The 20,648-nt window shown below is 35.5% G+C and overlaps 6 protein-coding genes across 8 annotated transcripts; 5 read left to right on the top strand and 1 right to left on the bottom strand.

Moving 5' to 3' along the window:
* The first annotated feature begins 38 nt into the window (after positions 1 to 38).
* Positions 39 to 1,965, top strand: LOC139113226 (RNA-binding region-containing protein 3). Its single transcript, XM_070674203.1, has 5 exons — positions 39 to 214; positions 351 to 830; positions 915 to 1,017; positions 1,094 to 1,706; positions 1,781 to 1,965. The coding sequence occupies exons 1-5, from the start codon at positions 206 to 208 to the stop codon at positions 1,938 to 1,940; spliced, it is 1,365 nt and encodes a 454-aa protein (XP_070530304.1). The 5' UTR covers positions 39 to 205; the 3' UTR covers positions 1,941 to 1,965.
* A 69-nt stretch (positions 1,966 to 2,034) lies between these two features.
* On the bottom strand, positions 2,035 to 4,619 carry Ak1 (Adenylate kinase 1). Of its 3 annotated transcripts, none has more exons than XM_070674210.1 (7): positions 4,330 to 4,619; positions 3,791 to 4,196; positions 3,538 to 3,681; positions 2,957 to 3,183; positions 2,618 to 2,743; positions 2,365 to 2,550; positions 2,035 to 2,274 (listed from the first exon to the last, which is right to left on the bottom strand). In XM_070674210.1, the coding sequence occupies exons 4-7, from the start codon at positions 3,140 to 3,142 to the stop codon at positions 2,203 to 2,205; spliced, it is 570 nt and encodes a 189-aa protein (XP_070530311.1). In that variant the 5' UTR covers positions 3,143 to 3,183; positions 3,538 to 3,681; positions 3,791 to 4,196; positions 4,330 to 4,619; the 3' UTR covers positions 2,035 to 2,202. The 3 variants fall into 3 exon arrangements, with proteins under 3 accessions (XP_070530311.1, XP_070530310.1, XP_070530309.1); XM_070674209.1 differs by having other exon boundaries at positions 3,538 to 3,677; XM_070674208.1 differs by lacking the exon at positions 3,538 to 3,681 and having other exon boundaries at positions 4,330 to 4,617.
* Positions 4,620 to 4,654: 35 nt separating this feature from the next.
* Cct7 (chaperonin containing TCP1 subunit 7) lies at positions 4,655 to 8,007 on the top strand. Its single transcript, XM_070674201.1, has 6 exons — positions 4,655 to 4,800; positions 5,276 to 5,536; positions 6,119 to 6,448; positions 6,528 to 7,000; positions 7,074 to 7,343; positions 7,504 to 8,007. The coding sequence occupies exons 1-6, from the start codon at positions 4,798 to 4,800 to the stop codon at positions 7,790 to 7,792; spliced, it is 1,626 nt and encodes a 541-aa protein (XP_070530302.1). The 5' UTR covers positions 4,655 to 4,797; the 3' UTR covers positions 7,793 to 8,007.
* Positions 8,008 to 8,092: 85 nt separating this feature from the next.
* LOC139113228 (dolichyldiphosphatase 1) lies at positions 8,093 to 11,232 on the top strand. The gene is made up of 5 exons (XM_070674207.1): positions 8,093 to 8,656; positions 9,032 to 9,132; positions 9,201 to 9,379; positions 9,461 to 9,682; positions 9,790 to 11,232. Exons 1-5 carry the CDS (start codon positions 8,548 to 8,550, stop codon positions 9,920 to 9,922), a joined length of 744 nt encoding a protein of 247 aa, XP_070530308.1. The 5' UTR covers positions 8,093 to 8,547; the 3' UTR covers positions 9,923 to 11,232.
* A 389-nt stretch (positions 11,233 to 11,621) lies between these two features.
* On the top strand, positions 11,622 to 14,366 carry Usp14 (ubiquitin specific protease 14). Its single transcript, XM_070674202.1, has 6 exons — positions 11,622 to 11,806; positions 12,089 to 12,267; positions 12,354 to 12,815; positions 12,927 to 13,193; positions 13,273 to 13,561; positions 13,641 to 14,366. The coding sequence occupies exons 1-6, from the start codon at positions 11,791 to 11,793 to the stop codon at positions 13,928 to 13,930; spliced, it is 1,503 nt and encodes a 500-aa protein (XP_070530303.1). The 5' UTR covers positions 11,622 to 11,790; the 3' UTR covers positions 13,931 to 14,366.
* Positions 14,367 to 14,437: 71 nt separating this feature from the next.
* On the top strand, positions 14,438 to 20,190 carry LOC139113221 (protein FAN). The gene is made up of 16 exons (XM_070674199.1): positions 14,438 to 14,766; positions 15,086 to 15,319; positions 15,507 to 15,699; positions 15,795 to 15,980; positions 16,085 to 16,156; positions 16,246 to 16,454; positions 16,540 to 16,702; positions 16,927 to 17,081; positions 17,355 to 17,533; positions 17,651 to 17,782; positions 18,028 to 18,234; positions 18,316 to 18,589; positions 18,795 to 19,025; positions 19,179 to 19,267; positions 19,568 to 19,819; positions 20,031 to 20,190. The coding sequence occupies exons 1-16, from the start codon at positions 14,753 to 14,755 to the stop codon at positions 20,126 to 20,128; spliced, it is 2,688 nt and encodes an 895-aa protein (XP_070530300.1). The 5' UTR covers positions 14,438 to 14,752; the 3' UTR covers positions 20,129 to 20,190.
* Positions 20,191 to 20,648: the final 458 nt, after the last annotated feature.

Raw genomic sequence — 20,648 nt, 5'->3', positions numbered from 1 at the left:
CCCTAAATTAAAAAATATATATCTTTGAATTTAATTAGAATGTACGAATACCTAGATGCGACGACACAATTCAAGTATTCGAACTACAGGAGTAGCTAGTTTCAAACGTGACAGTCGCAGCTCCAATTATTTAATTGCTGTGCAAGTTGCTCGATGGCATTTTGAGAGAAGACCATTTCTGATTTTATTGTAAACGTAACAAAAAATGATTCCGGTAATTATCACACTTATATAATGTTATTAAATCATTTGCAGAACGAAGCCCTAGATTTTTTAGATCAAAATTAAGTTTCTAACCTATCACATGGACATTTTTATTTTTATATCATAAGTATATCAATGTATTTTAGGCGTGCGATACTCTGAGAATTCTCCATTTGCCTCCGCAACTTTCTGACGACCGACGCGACGAATTATTGCAAAAATATGGCGCGATTAAAACCAGAACTGTACGACCGTTTGGCAAGTACACTGTTACCTATGCCAAGTTCCCATCACAACAGTTAGCGTCGGAAGCTCTACTTCGTCTACATCAATTAAATGTCCGAGGGCAATATTTAACCGTCGAATATGCCAAGAGACCTGTACCTGCCGAGCTCTCAGAGCCGGATATTGAATGTAAAGTACCTGTGAGCAGTGATGTGAAAACAGAAACTGTCAGCAAGTCTCATGTTCAAGCATTTTTGCGAAAATTGAACAATTGGACAATGAGCCATGATTTCAGTCAGTCACCTCCACCAAACATAAGATACAAGTATTTGACGCCTACAAAAAGTACACTAGTAAGGATAGCTATACAATTGCTGACTCAACCAGCTTTTTATACACAGGTAAAATCATTGTGCTTTTCCTGCTAGATTCTGTTTTAACAGAGTTGTAATTGGTAGCATTACAGCTGCCATATGTATGTGTAGGTATTACATCTGATGAATAAGATGAATCTACCTCCTCCTTTTGAAGAATTAGAGACGGAATTTCCTATGCTCAAGGAAGTGTATGATATGGAGAAGTACAAAGGTATTTAATAATAAAATAATAATTATGAATAATGATAAAAAAACGATCAAATAAACATAGAATTCTTCCTAATTAGATATATTTTACGAGCATGTGAACGAAGAGGAACTAGAAGAGGAGGAATCCGAGTTAGAATCAGATGGAGAGAGCCATGTTCGACCGCAAGAAATTATCCCTGTTAAAAGAAAACGACCACAGTCTACAAAACGTATGAAAATTCCAAAGTTTGTAAATCCTGCCAAAAATATCACGACTCCTTTGTCTTCGCAAAGAGTGCTTAAACCAGAAGACATGTTCGAGTCTGTTACACGAGGGGAGACTAAAAATCTCAAGATCGAATTGAAAGCTTTGGATAAATCCCTGGAGACGTCTGTTAGTCAAGAGAGTACTGTAACCGTAGATGGCGGATTCGGTTTAATATTCCCGGCTAATAAAACGACCGAGGACGCTAAGGATAGTGGAGAGAATGCAGAAACGCAAAAAAATAAATTTATAACGTCCGAGGAATTGGCAGCTAATAAAATATCTGCTAACGATCAGAGATTACTTCCTGTATTCAAAAGTTATCACCCGGGCAAACCTTCCAATCGATTGTACATAAAAAATCTTGCGAAGCAAGTGGAGATAAAAGACCTTCATTATATTTATCAGAGATACGTTATCGTTGGATTGAAAGATGTCGAGAATGAGTGAGTACTTTTTCTTTCTAATTTATGATTTAAATGTTTTAAAATGTGTTTTCATGAATATCTCTGTACTCTAGATACGATGTACGTCTCATGCAAGAGGGTAGAATGAAGGGACAAGCCTTTATCACTTTACAAAATGATCTACAGGCGAAAATGGCTCTCGAGGAAACGAATGGATTTATATTAAAAGATAAACCTATGGTTGTGCAATTTGCTAAAACTATTAAAAGTTAATTTAATTAGTCAAATTTAAATTGAACTATCACCTAAGAAATTATTCTTAAAGGCTGAATTGTTGAAATAAATAATATAATTGTTGCAAAGCAGATTGCTTGAAACAGTTCTATATTAGTTTTATTCAACAACAATCGAAAGTACCTAATTTGTACGTATATTCCGTTTGATTAAGCCCAACATTATCTATAATGTAATAAACATTGGTAACGATCTGTTTAAGAACAATCTTACGACAAAATGTACGGTGCAATGTACCTAACTAAGCTAATAAAGCCTCAAGCGCTTTTGTTACCTCAGTGAATATTTCATCTACCGCTCCTTCTGCATTAATCTAGCAGAAAACAATTAATTTATATAATTTTATAAGATACGCGACAATTGTGAAGTAAATAAAAAAAAATACATGTATATTTAAACTTACTCTGACAACTTTGTCTTTGTAATGCGTGACAATCTCGTTGTTCTTTTCATTGAATATTTCGATTCTCTTTTTAATTGTTTCCTCATTATCATCCGCCCTTTGAGATATAGCGGCGCGTCCAAGAAGTCTCTTTTTTAAAGTCTCATTCGCTACATCGAAGAAGAGAATTAAATCGACGGGGCAAACCTGTGCAGGAACATGTAGACAGATCAAGGTAGTAAAAAATAATAAGAAAAAATCTGAATGTTCTTACGTTTTGTTCAAAGAGAATACCCTGATCCTTTTCACGAGGGTAGCCGTCGATGAGAAATCCAGTCTTGGTGGTTCCTTCTTCGCGAGCTTTGTCCATTTGCTCCTTTATGAGCGCCAATACAATGTCCTAGCGAAACCACATCATCTTCACACTGACAAAAACCGGGTTCGTCGCGTAAGACGCGATATATATGTATATATATTTTTCTCATTTTTATTTATATACGTCTTCACGTTTTTCTTAATTTTATTTTATATTTCCTTTTTTTTAAATTAGTATAAATGCAATATAATTAACGGGTCTAACTTGCATCTAATTAAAAATCGGAATGATATATACCGTCGGCACGAATAGACCCTTGGACATTAGATCTTGAAGAGACGCGCCTCTTTCGCTGCCACTGGCAACTTCCGCCCTTAGCAAATCGCCACTGCTTAAGTGAAGAAATCCGTACTTCTCGATCATACGGTCGCACTGCGTCCCCTTGCCACATCCCGGTCCGCCGATTACCCAGATTGTTTTCATCTTCCTCGCGTAATTTCTCTTACCTCGTGGCGCACGTTAAGCTAAAAACCACGTTTAAATTCAGAATAAATCCATAGGAAAAAAATTCGAAATTACTTTTGTAATAATATAAGCATGTAGATTTTTAAAAAATTTAAGAGATCTAAGTATTATGCATATAAATCTATTTCTTTACTACGATTTATTGCACAATTTAATCGTCATTGTATTCAATTTGTTTGTGCTAACGTAAACTGCTTCTGCAGTGAAACTTTAAAAGGCCTTTTGGTGTTGTGAAATAGTTTAAACCAAATGAGAAATTTAAACATATCGATCTCGCGCACACATGTATCCCACGAGAGACGCGCGTCTGCGCTCTCGAAAGAGCCTGCTGACATTTCCGGCAATCTTATTACCTTGAACTTTCTCCAAATTTCTCGTAGAGCCAAGTACAAAAGCCAGAAATGAAAATTCGAAGATGCCTGTGCTAATTTAATCGATGCTAATTATTCACTGAATAATCACGTACTCTCCAGAGAGCTGTCTTTGCAGATTTCTTTCTTAAACAAAATGGACAGAGGTTGGAGAACAGAGAGGTTAAAACAACACTCTACGCTTTGAAGTAACACTGCAGGATATTATTCTGACATAAAGTGATGATAATTTTACCAGTACTGGCTGATCCCGAGTGCGACCTCGTTCGCCCGTTTGCCTTCGTTTGATTCCAGCGAGGTCGAAGTTAACTGAACGCTGAATCCTCGAGTCTTGATAAGCCCGTCTCACGTATCGATCGTCGGGGATGTAGGTCTCAATGCGGAAATGTACGGGCGCTATGCGGGAACGCGGGAACGACTGAAGAGTGGCCCAACTTGATCAAGCCAATCCTCCCTGGGATTACGTGATGACAGGGTGCAGCGTATTACACAATATCATAAGAGATCTATACAAATATAGCGGCGCTTAAAAATAAACCGTGCCGCCGGGAAATGTAATTCACGCCTACGGATACGGCGTTTTACATAACTGAAACGTGAGAACGAGCTAGTTCTTACGTTGCCTTCTGCACGCGCAGTTTCTAAAAGGAAGACAAAAAAAATGTATACAAGAACGATTAATCAACGATAATTGACGTGAAACAGCGTTAACTTAATTATTTCCTCTTAAAAAAGAATGTGAATTTGCGAGGTATACATATATGATTTGTTTACCTTAAATACCTTACTTTCTGAGCACGACTCGTTGCATATCGCGAGATAGCATCAACGATGACTTTTACACCAGTGGATTCCGCGGCGCAGCGCGATCGAACGCTCGGAAAACGTCCTTGAGAAAGTAAACGTCAGGGGTACAAGTACCTGGTCAAGGATATGAGCGCTTCCTGAGAATTAATTACTTCCTGAAAACATTGCGGCCGTGTAGAACGATTGAATCCGTTGAACGCATAGCGGTGCTTACAATCCGATCCTAAAGCTGCTGTCACAATCTTTTCTTTTTAATTCCAACCAAGTCCACTACGAGCCGCCACCAGCTTCACCTCCAATTCGGAGACAACTGCCCCGAACCTCTCGAGAACGTGCGTTTTCTGCTCGTCACCGCTCGTTGATCGGCGAGAACAAATCGAATTTGCAAGTTCGCGCGCGTGATAAAGATCGCCGTGAAAAAAGAGAAACTCCGAAATGGTAAGCCGCGACAAAGGACCCGAGGAACTGCTCCCCAATCACACCCACGACATTCGTCGATCTCGCCTCTGCAGAGCCGGCCTCGAGAGAGACGCGTTTACACGACGCCTCGTGCTTCGTTCTCGCCCTTTGATTCGCACGGCGAAAACACAATGTCCTTCTTATCGCTCCTCTTGCCCAACGTCACGTTTCCCCATTCCTTGAACGCGAGATAGCGCGCGGCCGAAACGAAGCGGCTTTGTTTTACATTCCGTCAGGTCGTCGGTCTCTTCGATATGATTTTATAACCTTATAAGGAAATTCACGCCCACGCTTTCTCCGTTCTTCCCGTTAATTCGACTTTAGCGGTCTCGGCGACCGCTAAATCTTCGAATATCGCGGATTTTTACTCTTCTTCTCGTTCAAGAATATTCTTTTGACCGAATGATTTAAATGTGTCTGTTTTTTTAAATATTTTTTTTATTTAATTTAACAGCAACCACAAATAATATTGCTGAAGGAGGGCACAGACTCGTCCCAGGGAAAGCAACATGTGATATCCAATATAAATGCATGCCAGATTGTCGTGGATGCCGTCAGGACCACCCTGGGCCCTCGCGGCATGGACAAGCTCATAGTAGATCAAAATGGAAAAAGCACCATCTCCAATGATGGTGCTACCATTCTCAAACTGTTGGATATTGTTCATCCTGCTGCAAAGACTCTGGTAGATATCGCGAAATCACAGGATGCAGAGGTAAGCATATTACGTTATTGCGTTCGTCTGTAATTTAGATGACCCTCTGAAAACCTAATTTATGTCTTTAATGACATAATATTAAGAGCAATAATGCAAAAAAAATAGTGTTTTGCTTGCAAGGATTCAGAGGATATTAAATTCCGAACCCATAGACTGGCAATATCTTGAAGATACGTAATTGTCTCATAGGCGTTCGAACATTTTGTAAATCCTTCATCAAAATAGAATGAATAAGAAAGTAGATTATGTAAGGATCTTTATAGAATGGCACTTTAAGAGCGCGAATATATTTTCTACTTGTTTCCGAAAGCTTTATCTATCCCGAAAATTTTTTCTATTTGACCGCGAACACCCTATATATTTAGAAAACACACGGAAAGATCTAAGGCGGCGGTCTTTTTTATCGGTAAATTTAAAAGATAATATGTGACAATGGGCTAATGGAACGATAACAGTTCGGCTATTAGTCTACCTTAAGAGAGAAATAGCACAAGGTTCTGCCCTTTGTTCAGACTTTAATCAGAACTCGCAAATAATATTACAATTAAGAATGATTAATTGAATATTATTGTTTAATAGGTTGGAGATGGAACAACCAGCGTGGTTTTGTTAACGGGAGAGTTTTTGAAACAGATGAAACCATTTATAGAGGAAGGCGTGCACTCGCGCATAATTATTAAGGCTCTCCGACGCGCGCTTCAGATAGCCAAAGATAAAATTAACGAGTTGAGCGTCAAGATAGACAAGAGCGACATGTGCAAACAGATCGAGTTGCTAGAGGAATGCGCGGCCACATCTATGAGCTCGAAGTTAATACACCAACAGAAGAAGCACTTTAGTCAGATGGTCGTCAAGGCTGTCATGATGCTAGACGAGTTACTTCCTCTTAATATGATTGGTATTAAAAAGGTGTATAATCAAGTCTTTTTTTTTATAAAAAATCTTAAATACAATAAAAGAATAATTAACATTTGAATGTAAATTTCAGATTTCTGGAGGCGCGCTGGAAGATTCAGAGCTGATTCAAGGAGTGGCATTTAAAAAGACCTTCTCGTATGCAGGATTCGAGATGCAGCCAAAAAAATACGAACAATGTAAGATAGCGTTGCTCAGTATCGAGCTAGAATTGAAAGCCGAACGGGACAACGCCGAGGTGCGCGTGGACAATGTGGCGGAGTACCAGAAGATCGTCGACGCGGAATGGCAGATTCTTTACAATAAGCTCGATCAGATTCACAAGAGTGGCGCGAAAGTAGTACTCTCCTCGTTGCCAATAGGCGACGTCGCAACACAGTATTTTGCGGACAGGGACATGTTCTGCGCCGGTAGAGTGCCCGAAGAGGATCTTAAGAGAACGATGAAAGCGTGCGGTGGTGCAATTTTAACAACAGTGCATGATATAAAAAATTCTGATCTCGGAAGGTGCCAGACCTTCGAAGAGAAGCAGATCGGTGGCGAGAGGTAATTAATTAACTCAAATAATGGTCAATTGTATAGACCATAAACCGATTTTTAATTCATTACATGTTTTCAGGTTCAACATTTTTTATGAGTGTTCGCGAGCGAAGACGTGCACATTCATTTTGCGCGGAGGAGCGGAACAATTTTTAGAAGAGACGGAGAGGTCTCTTCACGATGCGATTATGGTCGTCAGACGCATGGTAAAGAATGACGCGGTGGTCGCTGGCGGTGGTGCTATTGAGATAGAACTCTCCAAGACTTTGCGCGATTACTCGCGCACCATTGCCGGGAAGGAACAGCTTTTGATAGGAGCGATAGCCAGAGCTCTTGAAGTTATTCCAAGGTAAATGTCTCGTGCATGTGTACGCTAGTATTTTTTTTTTTTTTTTTTTACAGATTTATTGCTTAATAGGTGATTGCTCTAAAATTCTAAATTATTTATTATTTCAAATTATATATATTAACGAGGGGATATAATTAGTAACAATAAATATCGATTACAGGCAATTGTGCGACAACGCTGGCTTCGACGCGACAAACATTCTGAATAAATTGCGCCAGAAACACCACAAGGGTTTGCAATGGTACGGCGTTGATATTAATTCGGAGGATATCGCGGATAATATGAAGTCCTGCGTCTGGGAGCCGGCGGTAGTGAAGATAAATGCATTGACCGCTGCCACGGAGGCCGCTTGCCTCATTCTCTCTGTCGACGAAACTATCAGGAATCCCAAGAGCAGTCAGGATGGCCCGCAACAGCCTATGGGACGTGGCATGGGCAGACCAATGTAATCCTCCCATTCACGTCTACTTAATTTCAGCAGAACTAACATAAAGAGAACTACATAATGCAATGAAACGAAAGCACAGCTTATATATCGCGAGCGCAGTATCGTGAGTTTGCAGCCTTGTCTCTCGTCATCTTTTGTACATGCTAATATTTATAATGAATAACAATGAGATAACTGACGGTTTTCTGTTTAAAATAAAGAGCTTATTGTTCCTTAGATATATGTAAAAGTACGTGTATGTTACGCAGGTGTCTCGCATCTCCGACCGAACCTGTACCGATTCCTAAATGTTCTTTAATGTTTTTCTACAAAAAAGAAAGAAAAAAAAAACCAACATGTATCAATTACGATACATTTTTCGATCCAAGACTTACCAATTGTTACCGAATTGCTAACCAATCGAGGGGAGAAAAACTTCCAAGTTCTGCCGACTTCCGTAGCGCTCTGCTTGATGATCCCCCTCGTCCCTCTTCATCGTTGCATCCTCGGCGGCTCGGTTCGGCCTCGACGACATCGTGTCGCGATCGCGACGAGAGGGTCAATGCCAGCGACGGGACGAGCGAGCATGGATAGCGACGCGGCGACAGCGGCGATCACGATTTCGTAGTCGCGGGTGTAAACGCGAGACCCCTTTCTTGTTTCTCCCCGCCCCCTTGACCCCTTTCTGGCCTCCCGTTTTCCTAGCCAGCCGGCGCGCGTCCGTTCGCCGTGGTCGGCCGCGCGAGACATGTCACATCCTCGAGGAACACGATAACGATGACATCGCCTGACGAGCCGTTGGACGGGATCGGGTCGCGCTTCGTACGCGCCGCCGACGAGACCGTATGGATTCCGCTGTCCCTGACGTTGGTGGAGTATCCGCAAGGTATGAACGCGCGACGTCCGCCGGCGAACTTTCACCACTCTTGGCCCTCGCCGAGATGAAAGCAGGTCGTTTCGCGCGCGGACGACTGCCGCCTCGAGCACATGGACGGCGAAGTGGCAGGGCCAATGTCGCAATACTTAATTGCAGCCGGATTGCACTTGTAGGAAGCGATTAACGTGATGAAATGCGGGGAGAAGTTCGGAAATGCTGGACGCAAAGTTTTTTCGACATATGTTTGCACGAATTATTGAGCTTGTATCGCGGGATTTTTTTTTATATTTATTTTTATTTTTTTTTTTATAACGCTTGAAAGAAGTGGTTTGTTAAGGAACGCATGAAGGGATACTGACCTAATCATGTGTGTGAAAATTTCAGGGGATGTTTTCGGCCGACTTTTGGCTGTAATAAGTCTAATACCCTTTGCCATCATCACTGGCTTCATCACGTTGATACTTTTTAGGAGAGATTTACATACAGTAAGCCAATTACAATAATACAAGTACATAGATTTAACTCACAATTATAATGTGACTATTCATTGCAGATTGTATTTTTTATCGGAGTCGCCGTCAATGAATGTCTAAATTACGTATTGAAGCACACGATTCGCCAAGCAAGGCCACTGAAGAGAGAAGGCCTGTACGCCGAATATGGCATGCCGTCTACACATGCACAATTTATGTGGTTCTTTGCTGCATACGCAACACTTTTTATATACTTTAGGTAATCGAGCATTTTAAACTCATCCGATATAATTACGTATAATGTATTACATTATGTTTGTTTCATTCTTTTCTTTCTCAGGTTAAATTACAATTGTACAATAGCCGAAAGATTTTGGCGGACAATAGTAGCGATAGGATGCATCGTCACAGCCATATTGGTGACTTACAGCAGGGTATACTTGCTGTACCACTCCAATACCCAGGTATTCTGGGGTACTTTAATTGGAATCGCGCTAGGAGCAGCATGGTTCATAATCGTGCACACGATCCTGACGCCGTTCTTTCCGATAGTAGTCTCGTGGTAAGCAATTTAGAAGTAACATGGGAACAATATTCTTTTAATAATAATTATATTTAATTGTTTAACGTCATGATTTTACTCTGTCTAATCTGCTATTCATTCTTTAGGCGGATATCGGAGTTTTTGTTACTGCGCGACACGACGCTAATTCCCAACGTGTTGTGGTTCGAATACACGAATATTCGTACGGAGGCTCGGGCACGAGCGCGAAAGCTGTCGGCGATCGGCCGGTCGCATTGACAACTGATCACGGTCGGCCAGTGAGCCGATTTCGTGTGAAACAAATGCCTTGCTAACGACTCGAGACAAGTGAAACATTCCCGCGGTCAACGCGCGTTCGAAGAAACGCGACTCAAAACGGATCGATCCCACTGTCAAAGGCGGCTTACGAATCCAGTACAAACTTGGACTGCGAAACGATCGTCCTTGCGATACGACGTCGTTTATTCATTCGGCGTTAGCGCTATTGCGGTCGTTATTATATTATTACGATCATATTAAACTTTCATTGCGACGTAATGGTAGTGATGGCGCAATTTTGTATCGATTCGCAGCACGCGTCTCGCCACGAGCCGGAACGTTGGTGTTGCCAAGATTAAATGCGTTTGTACGTTCGAGCACGATTGTACATACATCCGGCGAGTTACGCTCTTTTTTAAAGTCTCGCAGCCTGTATCAGCGATAAGTTTTGTACCAACTTTTAAAAGTAACTTATTGCTGGGTCTCTTCTCTGCGCGACAGACGTCTCATTCGGAATAGAATAACGAAACGTTTAGTTCAATAAGAGACTAAGGCTACTCTGAGACGAGTCTGCAATCACGGAGGAGAGAAACCGAGCCTTCCGACTAGAAATAAAATTTCCGAAATTATTTCCGAGCACGTAGGAGCTTTACATAGCGTTGCGTGATTCACTCGCGGCGATTCGTCCCGGCGTGCTCGCAAAAACCGAAACATTTGTCCGGCGAGTTGTACGTTACACCAGGTGTTATCTTCTAAGGGAAACTTAAGGAGCGCAACGCGTTAAGTTAGATGCGGCCGGTCGACAGGAGTGCAACAGGACGTTGCGGAGACTGCTGAGCTAGTTAAACTATTGTTTACGTTAGAGATAAAATTGCAATGTAACACGATTCGACGGCGTACTCCAGGACGCGAGTTCTTAGCTCGTCCGCACGTCGTCGTTCGCCAGATTACTGCCCGAAGAGCGTCCGAGCGTCATATCAGTTTTTTCTATTTTTTTTTAATTAATGCGTTAAGCGCGATATAGGAGAGTCAATCATTAGTCGGATAGAAACTCAAGTGAACGAGCAACAGCGAGAACGTAGCGACTTTACACAAGATAGCTTATTTCTTTCTTCTCCCTTCTGTTTTTTTTTTTTTTATTAGTTTTTATTTTTTTTCCTCGACGAGAGAAAAGAGGGACGTTTGCATTTTATTAATAGAAATACTCAACAGTGAAACAGTCGGACGCTTTAAGCGATTTTGTGAGAACCCTGTATAGAAAACGAGTCGCTTCGTGACTCGAAGTGCATTTAATAAAATACGTATTGGTATATCTCTGGATGATTTTATTTCTCTTTTGAAAGCATGTCCGACGAGGTTACTCTTATACAAGTGGCCGAGAGATTCAAAGTAAACGAGATAATAAACTCGTCAGTCCCGAGGTTTCCCGGCACCAAGACACCGAAAAATCTCAAGAAGTATTAGAAGATCAAAAAGAATGAATTGATGGAACATATGGCATGGGATGCTTTCCAGCAATGTGCACAGACGACGCTGTGTAAGTTTGACCGCGTCGATCGTGTCATAAGTACCAACGTGTCAAATTTACATTTGAAAGAAATAGCGCGCCGAGTAAAGTCACTAGCTTTAGTGCGGCCAAAAATCGTCCCATCTTTTTAGTGAAGCGCCTATGTTGTTAGGTCTCCTTACCTTATATTATACTACTCTGTGGTGTTAACACATGCGTGATACACGTAACCGCGGTAACCGCCTTGAACCTGACTTAGCACTTTGCATTTATTTAATGGTTATTAAAAAAGAATATTTTGCATTAATTCAATACCTTCGAGGTATAACGTATTGACGAATTACAGTTAGGACAAATAAATATGCCTCAATACACAAGTACGTATTTGATTACCTTTTAATATTTCTAACCTAAATTATCGTATTCATATTAAATGATCGACAAAACAGGTAGTATTATAGTTTTTAGACTTATAACATGTTATTATTAAATCTAAATTAGTTTAATTCTAAAAATTATTTATGGGATTATTTTATAATCTGAAATACATGTAGTAAGATGATAAAATCTTAATTAACAAAATTTACTCCTTAATTTATATAACAGTAATTTTTTTAAGTAATTTAATTTAGACTAATTTGTGTATTAATATATTTCAGTTAAAGTTAAATGGGGCAAAGAGCTCTTTTCTAATGTAGAAGTTAATACTGAAGAGGATCCAATATTATTTAAAGCACAACTCTTTGCATTGACTGGAGTTCAACCAGAAAGACAAAAAGTTATGCTTAAAGGAATGACTCTCAAAGATGATGATTGGGGAAATCTAAAACTGAAAGATGTAATAATAAATATATATTCTAATTAGTTTGATTAATTTTTCATATAATATTTAAAAGATTTGTAATTGATTATTGATTCTGTTAGGGTGTTACAATACTTATGATGGGTTCTAAAGAAGAAGATGTACCTGTAGAACCAATAGAAAAGCCAGTATTCTTGGAAGATATGAATGAAGCTGAATTGGCTACTGCTTTAGATTTACCATCTGGTTTACTTAATCTTGGCAATACATGTTATCTAAATGCAACTGTGCAATGTTTAAAAACTGTACCAGAATTACGAGAAGCCCTGAAGGTTTTCTCAGGAGGTTGGACTACAGGTGCAAGTTTATCAATAACTGCTCAAAGTATAACTGCATCATTGAGAGACCTATATGACAACATGGACAAGGGAACAGCTAGAGCACCTCTTGTTTTGCTTCAAATGTTACATTTGGCTTTTCCAAGATTTGCAGAAAAAACAGAACAGGGTGTATTTCAGCAACAAGATGCAAATGAATGTTGGACAGAATTAATTAGAATGTTACAACAAAAATTACCTGCAAAGGTTATTAAGTACATAATATAAACATTTTTAATTATTATTACAACTTTTTAAATATATTGCTTATTTATTAGAATTATATATAAAATTATTATGGAAAACGTATACTTGCAGAATAACCTAGATGTATCAGAAGATAGTAAAGCTTCTAAACCAAGATCATTTATTGAACAATATTTTGGAGGTATATTTGATTATGAATTGAAGTGTGTTGAATCTGAGGATGAATCAGCTACCGTGGGAAAAGATGAATTTTTACAGTTGAGTTGTTTTATTTCAACTGATGTTAAACATATGTATTTTGGGCTTAGAAATAAAATGCAAGAGCAAATTACAAAAATGTCTCCGACTCTTGGAAGAAATGCCACTTATACAAAAACGGTAAGTTTCTTAATTATATGTATATAATAAGTATAAAATAATCACATATTTACATATTAAGATGTATTTTCTTTTTTAGTCAAAAATTAGCAGGCTACCGGCATATTTAACCATACAATTTGTACGGTTTTATTACAAGGAGAAAGAAGCGATTAATGCAAAAATCTTAAAAGATGTTAAATTTCCTTTAGAATTTGATGCTTTTGAGTTATGTAGTTCTGAACTTCAAAACAAGCTTATACCAATGCGTGAAAAATTTAAAGAATATGAGGATAATTTAGTAGAGGAGTCTTGTAATACAAAAACTAAGGATAAAGGAGATAGCGCAAAAAAAGAAATGAAAAAAGAACCATTCTGGTTTAAAGATGGTAAAAGAATAGAAGTGACTTAATAATTATTTATGTTATAGAAATATAATCCGTTAAACCAAGTTTAATTTAATTATAGATTTGGGGTCAAATAATAGTGGTTATTACAAATTACAAGCGGTTTTAACACATCGAGGACGTTCTAGCAGCAGCGGTCATTATGTCGCTTGGATTCGACAGAAAGGTGATACATGGATGAAGTGTGATGACGATGTGGTTACACCTGTTACCAGCGAAGAAGTTTTAAAACTTAGCGGAGGCGGCGATTGGCATTGTGCATACGTTCTTTTGTATGGTCCTAGAATTTTAGAAGTGGAAGTGAAGGATATAACAGACAATCCAGTTGATACAAACAATACTGACGCTTAACTGGAAATTTTCGCTTTAAATTATGCTAGACCAAAAATTGCTTGGGTTGCTAACTCCATACAAATATTTGTTATTGTACCAATTAATATAAGAGCATCATTAAAACATTATTATTATCATTACATACTATAATGCATTTAGATATAGTATTTGGAATAATAATTTTACCATATATAGAAAATAATTTATGAAATAACTCATTACATATAATTTAGGCATAAGAACGACGAGGAAGCTGTGGGCTGATTGTGAGTGAGCGGACGACAGGCGGCGGGCGAGTATTCGAAGGGAATAGGCGGAGTCATCGAGAGCACGCGACGAGTGGAATACTGTCGCGCTCATTCACTCGCAGTTTTTTTGTCGTTCTTACGTTTAAATATCTTAATTTTTTTTTTCAATAACGGTCGATAATTTTATAAAACTGTACATGAATTTTTGTCTTGAATTATTATTACCTACCCACAGTTTTCGAGAGTGATATAAAAAACCGGACACCGTGTATAATTTAATATAATTACATATGCGCATGTGTCGTTCTGTCAGCCGTTTTCTTTCGAGGAAGAGGCGCAGTTCCAATAGTTCCATTCCACACGGTGTAATTAAGTGCTACTCTTCTTCGTTGGTTGAATTAAATGTTTGGTTAGAATTAACAAATATTTATATGTATTTGTATACATATATATATATAAAATATACATATATGTATATTTATATATATAAAGTTCATTATTAATTTTTCTTATTGCACTTACCAGAAGTTTATTACATATTAATTATTTTATTATAACATATGTATTGTTTACTCGATTTATTCATACAACAATGGAGAAGGAAAGGTACAGCATTAATTTTTTTATTTTATTAGAATTTGTTAGAACACTCTTGTGTTATTCGTTTAAAACTTATGACATTTATATTTTTATATTAAAAATGTCTCGTACGTAAAAAATAGAATTTGTAGAGTATATGGTTTTATCATTAAATTTTACCTTTAAGGTTAAAATTTCTCTGATTAGCGTACGTATATTATTTCTTTGTCTTAATACTTATTTCGGTTGACTAGTTCTTGCATCTATTTAAAAAATGTTTCTTAAATAATACTGATTATTTTAATTTTCTCTATTTTATGTCTTATATATTTGAACTTATTTACAGATTTACAATGCTTCTTTTGGAACCAGGAGAAATATTTTTCGAAGATTATAGTGTTCAGATGAAAAAATTAGAGATTCTACTTTCTAGAGATGAAGAGTGGATGGATGGGAGATTAAAATTATGTTCCAAATCTTTAGTATTTGTAAACAAAGATATTAACCAACCACTTATTAAAATTCAACTCAAAGAAACTATATCAATTGAGCAATGCAAATTGGATAATGATGCAGTGAGGTAGGTGTATTCAATGTATAGTTGTATAAATATTAAGATATCCAATATGTGTGTATATATACACACACACATTAATATTTATATAATATTTTTATAACTATAAATACAGCAGATAAGAAAAAGTATATAAGATTGAGAAAACATTAATGATTTTATTGTTGTATACTCTAATTACTGCTTGTTTCAGTAATATGATGTCAATAGAATGTAAGCAACATGTGGAAATGCTAGAGAAAAATATATTAGCACCATACAAATTTGTACATGAAAATACCACATTTCATTTTTGTTTTAATTATGCAAAAGTAGAAGATTGCCTTTCACAAATTTTACAGTTGCATAGAGCAGCAAGTTTAGTAACAGTAGAACAAAATGCAATGGTAATATTCTTTTGTTTATTAGATATGCTCAGACAATTATATTGATTAAAAGAATTTAAATTATATTAATTACAAATGCTTCTTTAATTTTTAAGATTATGGCTATTGTACACTCTAGACAATCACGTGTATCTTTTGACACATCATGGTTGGAGGATCTGTATGAACAAGTAGTTTTGGAGACACAGGCAAACAAAGTATTACCTCTTGTAATAAATCCAGGCAGAGTATTATTGACCAACTCGAGAATCTACTTTCAACCTTATAATAATATGGATCAGGTATGATTAATATAGTTTTATATTATGTCAAAGAAAGCAAAATTTTAATTATAATTACTTGTTATAAGCATGTTATATGTTATTTATAGATGTTTGTTTTTTAGCATCCTGTTTTAAAGATCCAATTAAAAGACATACACCATATTATAAAAAGAAGATTTTTATTGCGACAAGTGGTAAATATTTTATAATTTTTTTATGTTTATTTATAGCATATTATATTTCATAGGATTCATTATAAAGAGAGGTAATAATCTATTTACAGGGTCTTGAAATTAAATGGATGCGACAAACTGATGCTAAAATGGAACATTTATTTTTGTCATTTCAAAATCAAGATGGTAGAGATAAATTATATGAAAATTTACTTAAACAATCTGTGGTATCTCTCGAAACTGTACCACAAAATCAAATGACAATGAGATGGCAAAATGGATATTTGTCAAATTACGATTATATTTTATATATTAATAGGTAATTATTAAGGATTTAAAATTATAATAAAATAAATTATGAGTGTTAAATTAAAAAAATGTGTTAAATTGTTCTATTGTTTTAGTTTAGCAGATAGAACTTTTCATGATTTGACGCAATATCCCGTGTTGCCTTGGATTATACAAGACTATACTTCTAAAATATTGGATTTAAACGACATTAACGTTTATAGAGATCTTTCAAAACCTATTGGCGCGTTAAATCCTACTCGTCTAGAAAGATTAAAGGTATGTATACATTAGATTTTTATTAAACAATTTATATATAAATCATTATTGTACTTTTAACGTTTGTATCCATTTTTTAAATTAAAAGAATCTAAAGTAAATGATATTAAATAATGATATTAAATTTTTATTCCATTATATTCTATTATATTTATACTTTAGTCATATCTTTTGTAGACTATATACAAAAAACTCAACACCTTTTTCATATATTTGTATTGTAGGAACGATATTCAGAAATGTCTGATCCGAAGTTTTTATATGGTTCTCATTATAGTGCACCGGGTTTTGTACTATTTTACTTAGTACGAAAATATCCTCAATATATGCTTTGTCTTCAAAATGGAAGATTTGATCATCCAGATAGAATGTTCAATAGGTATATACAAACGTATATTTTTAATTTTATATATTTATTTATTTTAATAGAATATATTATAAAATTATTAAAGTACAAACAAATTGTAACTTTTATTTACGCATATATAAAGAAAAAAATATGCTCAAAAATGCTACAATTTACGGAAAATACATTATATATTTATTTCTTAAAAAAAAGACAAATAATAAGAGAAATTCGTTAAATATTACTCTGTCAAATATGCAGAAACAATTTTTATATTTTACTTTTAACAACAAAAACACTTAACAGTATAGCCGACGTGTGGAAAAATGTTTTGGTGAACATGTCTGACTTTAAAGAACTGATACCGGAGTTTTATGACACAAGCAACGGTGGTGACTTTCTTGTAAATAGTTATGGTATTGACTTTGGCTATCGATACGACGGTACAAAAATAGGCGATGTACAACTACCTCCGTGGGCAAAAGGTAGACATCAAAAAGTGTAGGCAAAAGAAATAATACAATATTTTTATTTTATATTTATAATACCAATAATTATTATGCTTTATTAATATTTCAAAGATTAATTGTTATATACTTTAGGACCTGCAGATTTTATACAACAATTCAGAAATGCTTTAGAAAGCGATTATGTTTCTCAAAATCTTCATCATTGGATTGATTTAATTTTTGGATATAAACAAAGAGGAGTTGAAGCTGACAAGGCTGATAACAGTAAGAAATATACTTTATCTTTTTACGTTTATATATATACTATTTACCGGTATTGATAAAAACTTTTTTTTCCTATAAAATGACTTTATCTTTATAAAAAGTATTTTTATTTAACATTAGGTGCACGTCATGCGGAGTTCTGTGTACTTCCGTCGAGAGCACTTTTTAGTTGATTAGTACAGTCATCTAACGCCTATTGTAATCGTCTAAAAAAAAATTTTTTTAATGGATTTTTGTTTATGCAGTATTCTTCCATCTATGTTATGAAGGAGCTGTAGATTTAGACACTATACGAGATATAAATGATAGACATGGACTTGAAGTGCAAATTATGGAGTTTGGTCAGATACCAAAACAAGTCTTCACTCTGCCTCATCCTAAACGTTTAACATCAGCTCCAAATTTATTATACAGCGAAACTTTGTTAAATACTTTGCCAGAATTAACTTCAAGTATTGTCTTACACACTAATTATTTATATAAAAATGTTTATATATATGGGTATGCATTATTAAATATTTTTAATTTTTTAGGAAATTCGTGTATAAAAGAAAAGTCAATAAATTTCACCGAATTAGTAATGTTTCAAGCACATAAAGACAGTGTCACTAGTATCATACAAAAGAATACAACGAGTAATGAGATTATATCAGTGGGGCAAGATGGAACACTTAAATTATATAACATAAATGAGAAGAAATTGACACGCAGTGTCATCTTATCCTCACTATCACTGTCATCTTGTATCTCGTATTACACACTATCGCAACGTAATATTCTTGTGGCAGGATCATGGGACAATACTTTGTAAATACAAATGTTCAGTTTCTATATACAACTACAATAGGAGTTGACAAGTTTTTTTATATGAAAATTATATGTACATTTTTGTGAATTTTAAATACGTAATGTATGAATTTTTTTATGTGTTCAGAGCTATGTGCAAATTTTTTATATGTATGCGAAGTAATTCTATATGTTTTTGGAAAAATTTAATATTTTGCATTTTTAGGATATTTTATGACATTGAATTTGGTCGAATAATAGACGTTTTACAAGGACATGAAGACGCTGTATCGTGTTTAACATGGAGCAGTACTCATCGAGTAATTATATCTGGATCGTGGGATTGTACTGTGAAAGTTTGGCACGAGTACACTTCGGGATTAAAAATTAAACCTGCTGAATGCTTTATCGCGCAATTAGATCACGATTCCAAAGTAACTTGCATTAGCATGTCAAGGTAAAGTGTAGTTTTTATTACATTGTAGTGTAATAAATACTATAAAAAAATTAGAGGTACATTTTTAATAGTAAATTAATTTCTGCTAATAATAATAACGTATTTATTTAGTTATTCGTTTCTGTTGAATCGAAATTTTTATATTGATTATAGAGACGACAGTATGTTAACATCTGGTACAGAAGATGGTGAATTGTGTTTATGGAACATGACCAATTACCATTTACAGTCTTCTATTAAAGGTAATTACATAGATTAAGTTTTTATTTCACTCGGTTACAAACTATCACAATATTGAAGCCTCTCTACGTCTTATCCTACCGATTCCAATTTTTTTACTAAATTAAACTAAACTTAAAAACTTAAAACCTAAAAAAAATTTTTTAACTTAAAAAAAATTAAAACCATTTATTTCTAAACTTAGCCTACAGTTCTTAATTTGATGCAAATGTACAACTTTATAATTTAACAATTACACTTTGTCAGTATATTATTAATTAAGTATATTATTAATATCTAATGATGTCTTTTATTATCTACAGGTCATACATGTAGAGTAAACGCGATTATATTTGATGAACAATGTAGCAGTATAATATCATGTGCAGAAGATAAATTATTAAATATAACTGATGTTCGAACAAGTACACAGATATATTCTGTTAATTTAGAAAGTGAACCATTGACATTAACATGGATTAAAACGTTTTTACTGATAGGTGATAACAGTGGAAACCTTAACATATGGAATCATCAAGAAGCTGTGTTCATTCCACATATACATTGTCATGATGGTAAAATTGCTATTTTTTTCAAATTAACTTTTTTTTAAAAAACGATATATTTACTTAAAATAATGTTATTTATAGTAAAATTTTTTTTATTAAAAATTAATATATTAAAAGTTATAACCCATTATTAAATTGTGTTAGAGAAATACACTTTCTCCTATATTTTATAATAAAATTTATATACAATAAATTATTTACAATTATAACTTTTCAGGACCGCTTTGCGCTTTAGCTGTAAGCACTGAAAATAATTTCATCATAACAGGTGGGAAAGACAGAAAAGTTATCGTGTGGGAATGTCACAATCATTGACAGTACATTAAATTGTTATATAAAATTACTGTATAAAAAATTTTATGTAAATATAATGTAGGTTTAATATAATATTTTTATCACTAATATTTACTTATGTTACGTCCTACGATTCCTTTTTTTATTTTACATCGTTTTATAAATTATAAATGACATCCCAACGTTTCCGTCAATTCTGGTTAACTGTGCTTAGATTTCTAACCAAATAATTATCAACTTGACTGCTGAGCGTAATTACAGACTCTTAGAAATAATATAGTTGCGAATAAGAACGAGTATATAATATAAATCGGAGAAAGGTATTTTGAGCTGTTGATAAAACCAAATATAATATCTAAAAAAGTCATATTATGTTGAATCCTTGCACACAAAGTGCTACCTTGCGTAGAAACCTTTACCAACTACCTTCCAATTTGCGCATGGCTTCTTTCCGCCACAAACAGCCTCTTTCTCCGCTCGTTTCCGCAGCCCGCACATGCAAACGCGGTCCAAGCCGCCGCAACGCCGCGTAACGCCTCGC

This window comes from Cardiocondyla obscurior, linkage group LG02 (assembly GCF_019399895.1).
Source record: "Cardiocondyla obscurior isolate alpha-2009 linkage group LG02, Cobs3.1, whole genome shotgun sequence".
NCBI lineage: Eukaryota > Metazoa > Arthropoda > Insecta > Hymenoptera > Formicidae > Cardiocondyla > Cardiocondyla obscurior.
The sequence above is the reverse complement of the archived record's forward strand: the minus strand, read 5'-3'. Positions and strand labels throughout refer to the sequence as shown.

What these genes read in the sequence shown, in the direction of transcription:
- LOC139113226 (XM_070674203.1), top strand. An exon ending in AACCAGCTTTTTATACACAG is followed by an intron (nt 831 to 914) that starts GTAAAATCATTG and finishes ATGTATGTGTAG; the next exon opens with GTATTACATCTGATGAATAA. An exon ending in TTGAAAGATGTCGAGAATGA is followed by an intron (nt 1,707 to 1,780) that starts GTGAGTACTTTT and finishes TCTGTACTCTAG; the next exon opens with ATACGATGTACGTCTCATGC.
- Ak1 (XM_070674210.1), bottom strand. Translation starts at nt 3,142, where the DNA reads ATGAAAACAATCTGGGTAATCGGCGGACCGGGATGTGGCAAGGGGACG. An exon ending in GTATTCTCTTTGAACAAAAC is followed by an intron (nt 2,551 to 2,617) that starts GTAAGAACATTC and finishes GTTCCTGCACAG; the next exon opens with GTTTGCCCCGTCGATTTAAT. An exon ending in ACAAAGACAAAGTTGTCAGA is followed by an intron (nt 2,275 to 2,364) that starts GTAAGTTTAAAT and finishes GTTTTCTGCTAG; the next exon opens with ATTAATGCAGAAGGAGCGGT.
- Cct7 (XM_070674201.1), top strand. An exon ending in ATATGATTGGTATTAAAAAG is followed by an intron (nt 6,449 to 6,527) that starts GTGTATAATCAA and finishes TGTAAATTTCAG; the next exon opens with ATTTCTGGAGGCGCGCTGGA. An exon ending in AAGCAGATCGGTGGCGAGAG is followed by an intron (nt 7,001 to 7,073) that starts GTAATTAATTAA and finishes ACATGTTTTCAG; the next exon opens with GTTCAACATTTTTTATGAGT.
- LOC139113228 (XM_070674207.1), top strand. Translation starts at nt 8,548, where the DNA reads ATGACATCGCCTGACGAGCCGTTGGACGGGATCGGGTCGCGCTTCGTA. An exon ending in GTTGGTGGAGTATCCGCAAG is followed by an intron (nt 8,657 to 9,031) that starts GTATGAACGCGC and finishes TGAAAATTTCAG; the next exon opens with GGGATGTTTTCGGCCGACTT. An exon ending in TTAGGAGAGATTTACATACA is followed by an intron (nt 9,133 to 9,200) that starts GTAAGCCAATTA and finishes TATTCATTGCAG; the next exon opens with ATTGTATTTTTTATCGGAGT.
- Usp14 (XM_070674202.1), top strand. An exon ending in AACAAAAATTACCTGCAAAG is followed by an intron (nt 12,816 to 12,926) that starts GTTATTAAGTAC and finishes GTATACTTGCAG; the next exon opens with AATAACCTAGATGTATCAGA. An exon ending in ATGCCACTTATACAAAAACG is followed by an intron (nt 13,194 to 13,272) that starts GTAAGTTTCTTA and finishes TTTCTTTTTTAG; the next exon opens with TCAAAAATTAGCAGGCTACC.
- LOC139113221 (XM_070674199.1), top strand. An exon ending in TTGGATAATGATGCAGTGAG is followed by an intron (nt 15,320 to 15,506) that starts GTAGGTGTATTC and finishes TGCTTGTTTCAG; the next exon opens with TAATATGATGTCAATAGAAT. An exon ending in CCAGATAGAATGTTCAATAG is followed by an intron (nt 17,082 to 17,354) that starts GTATATACAAAC and finishes AACACTTAACAG; the next exon opens with TATAGCCGACGTGTGGAAAA.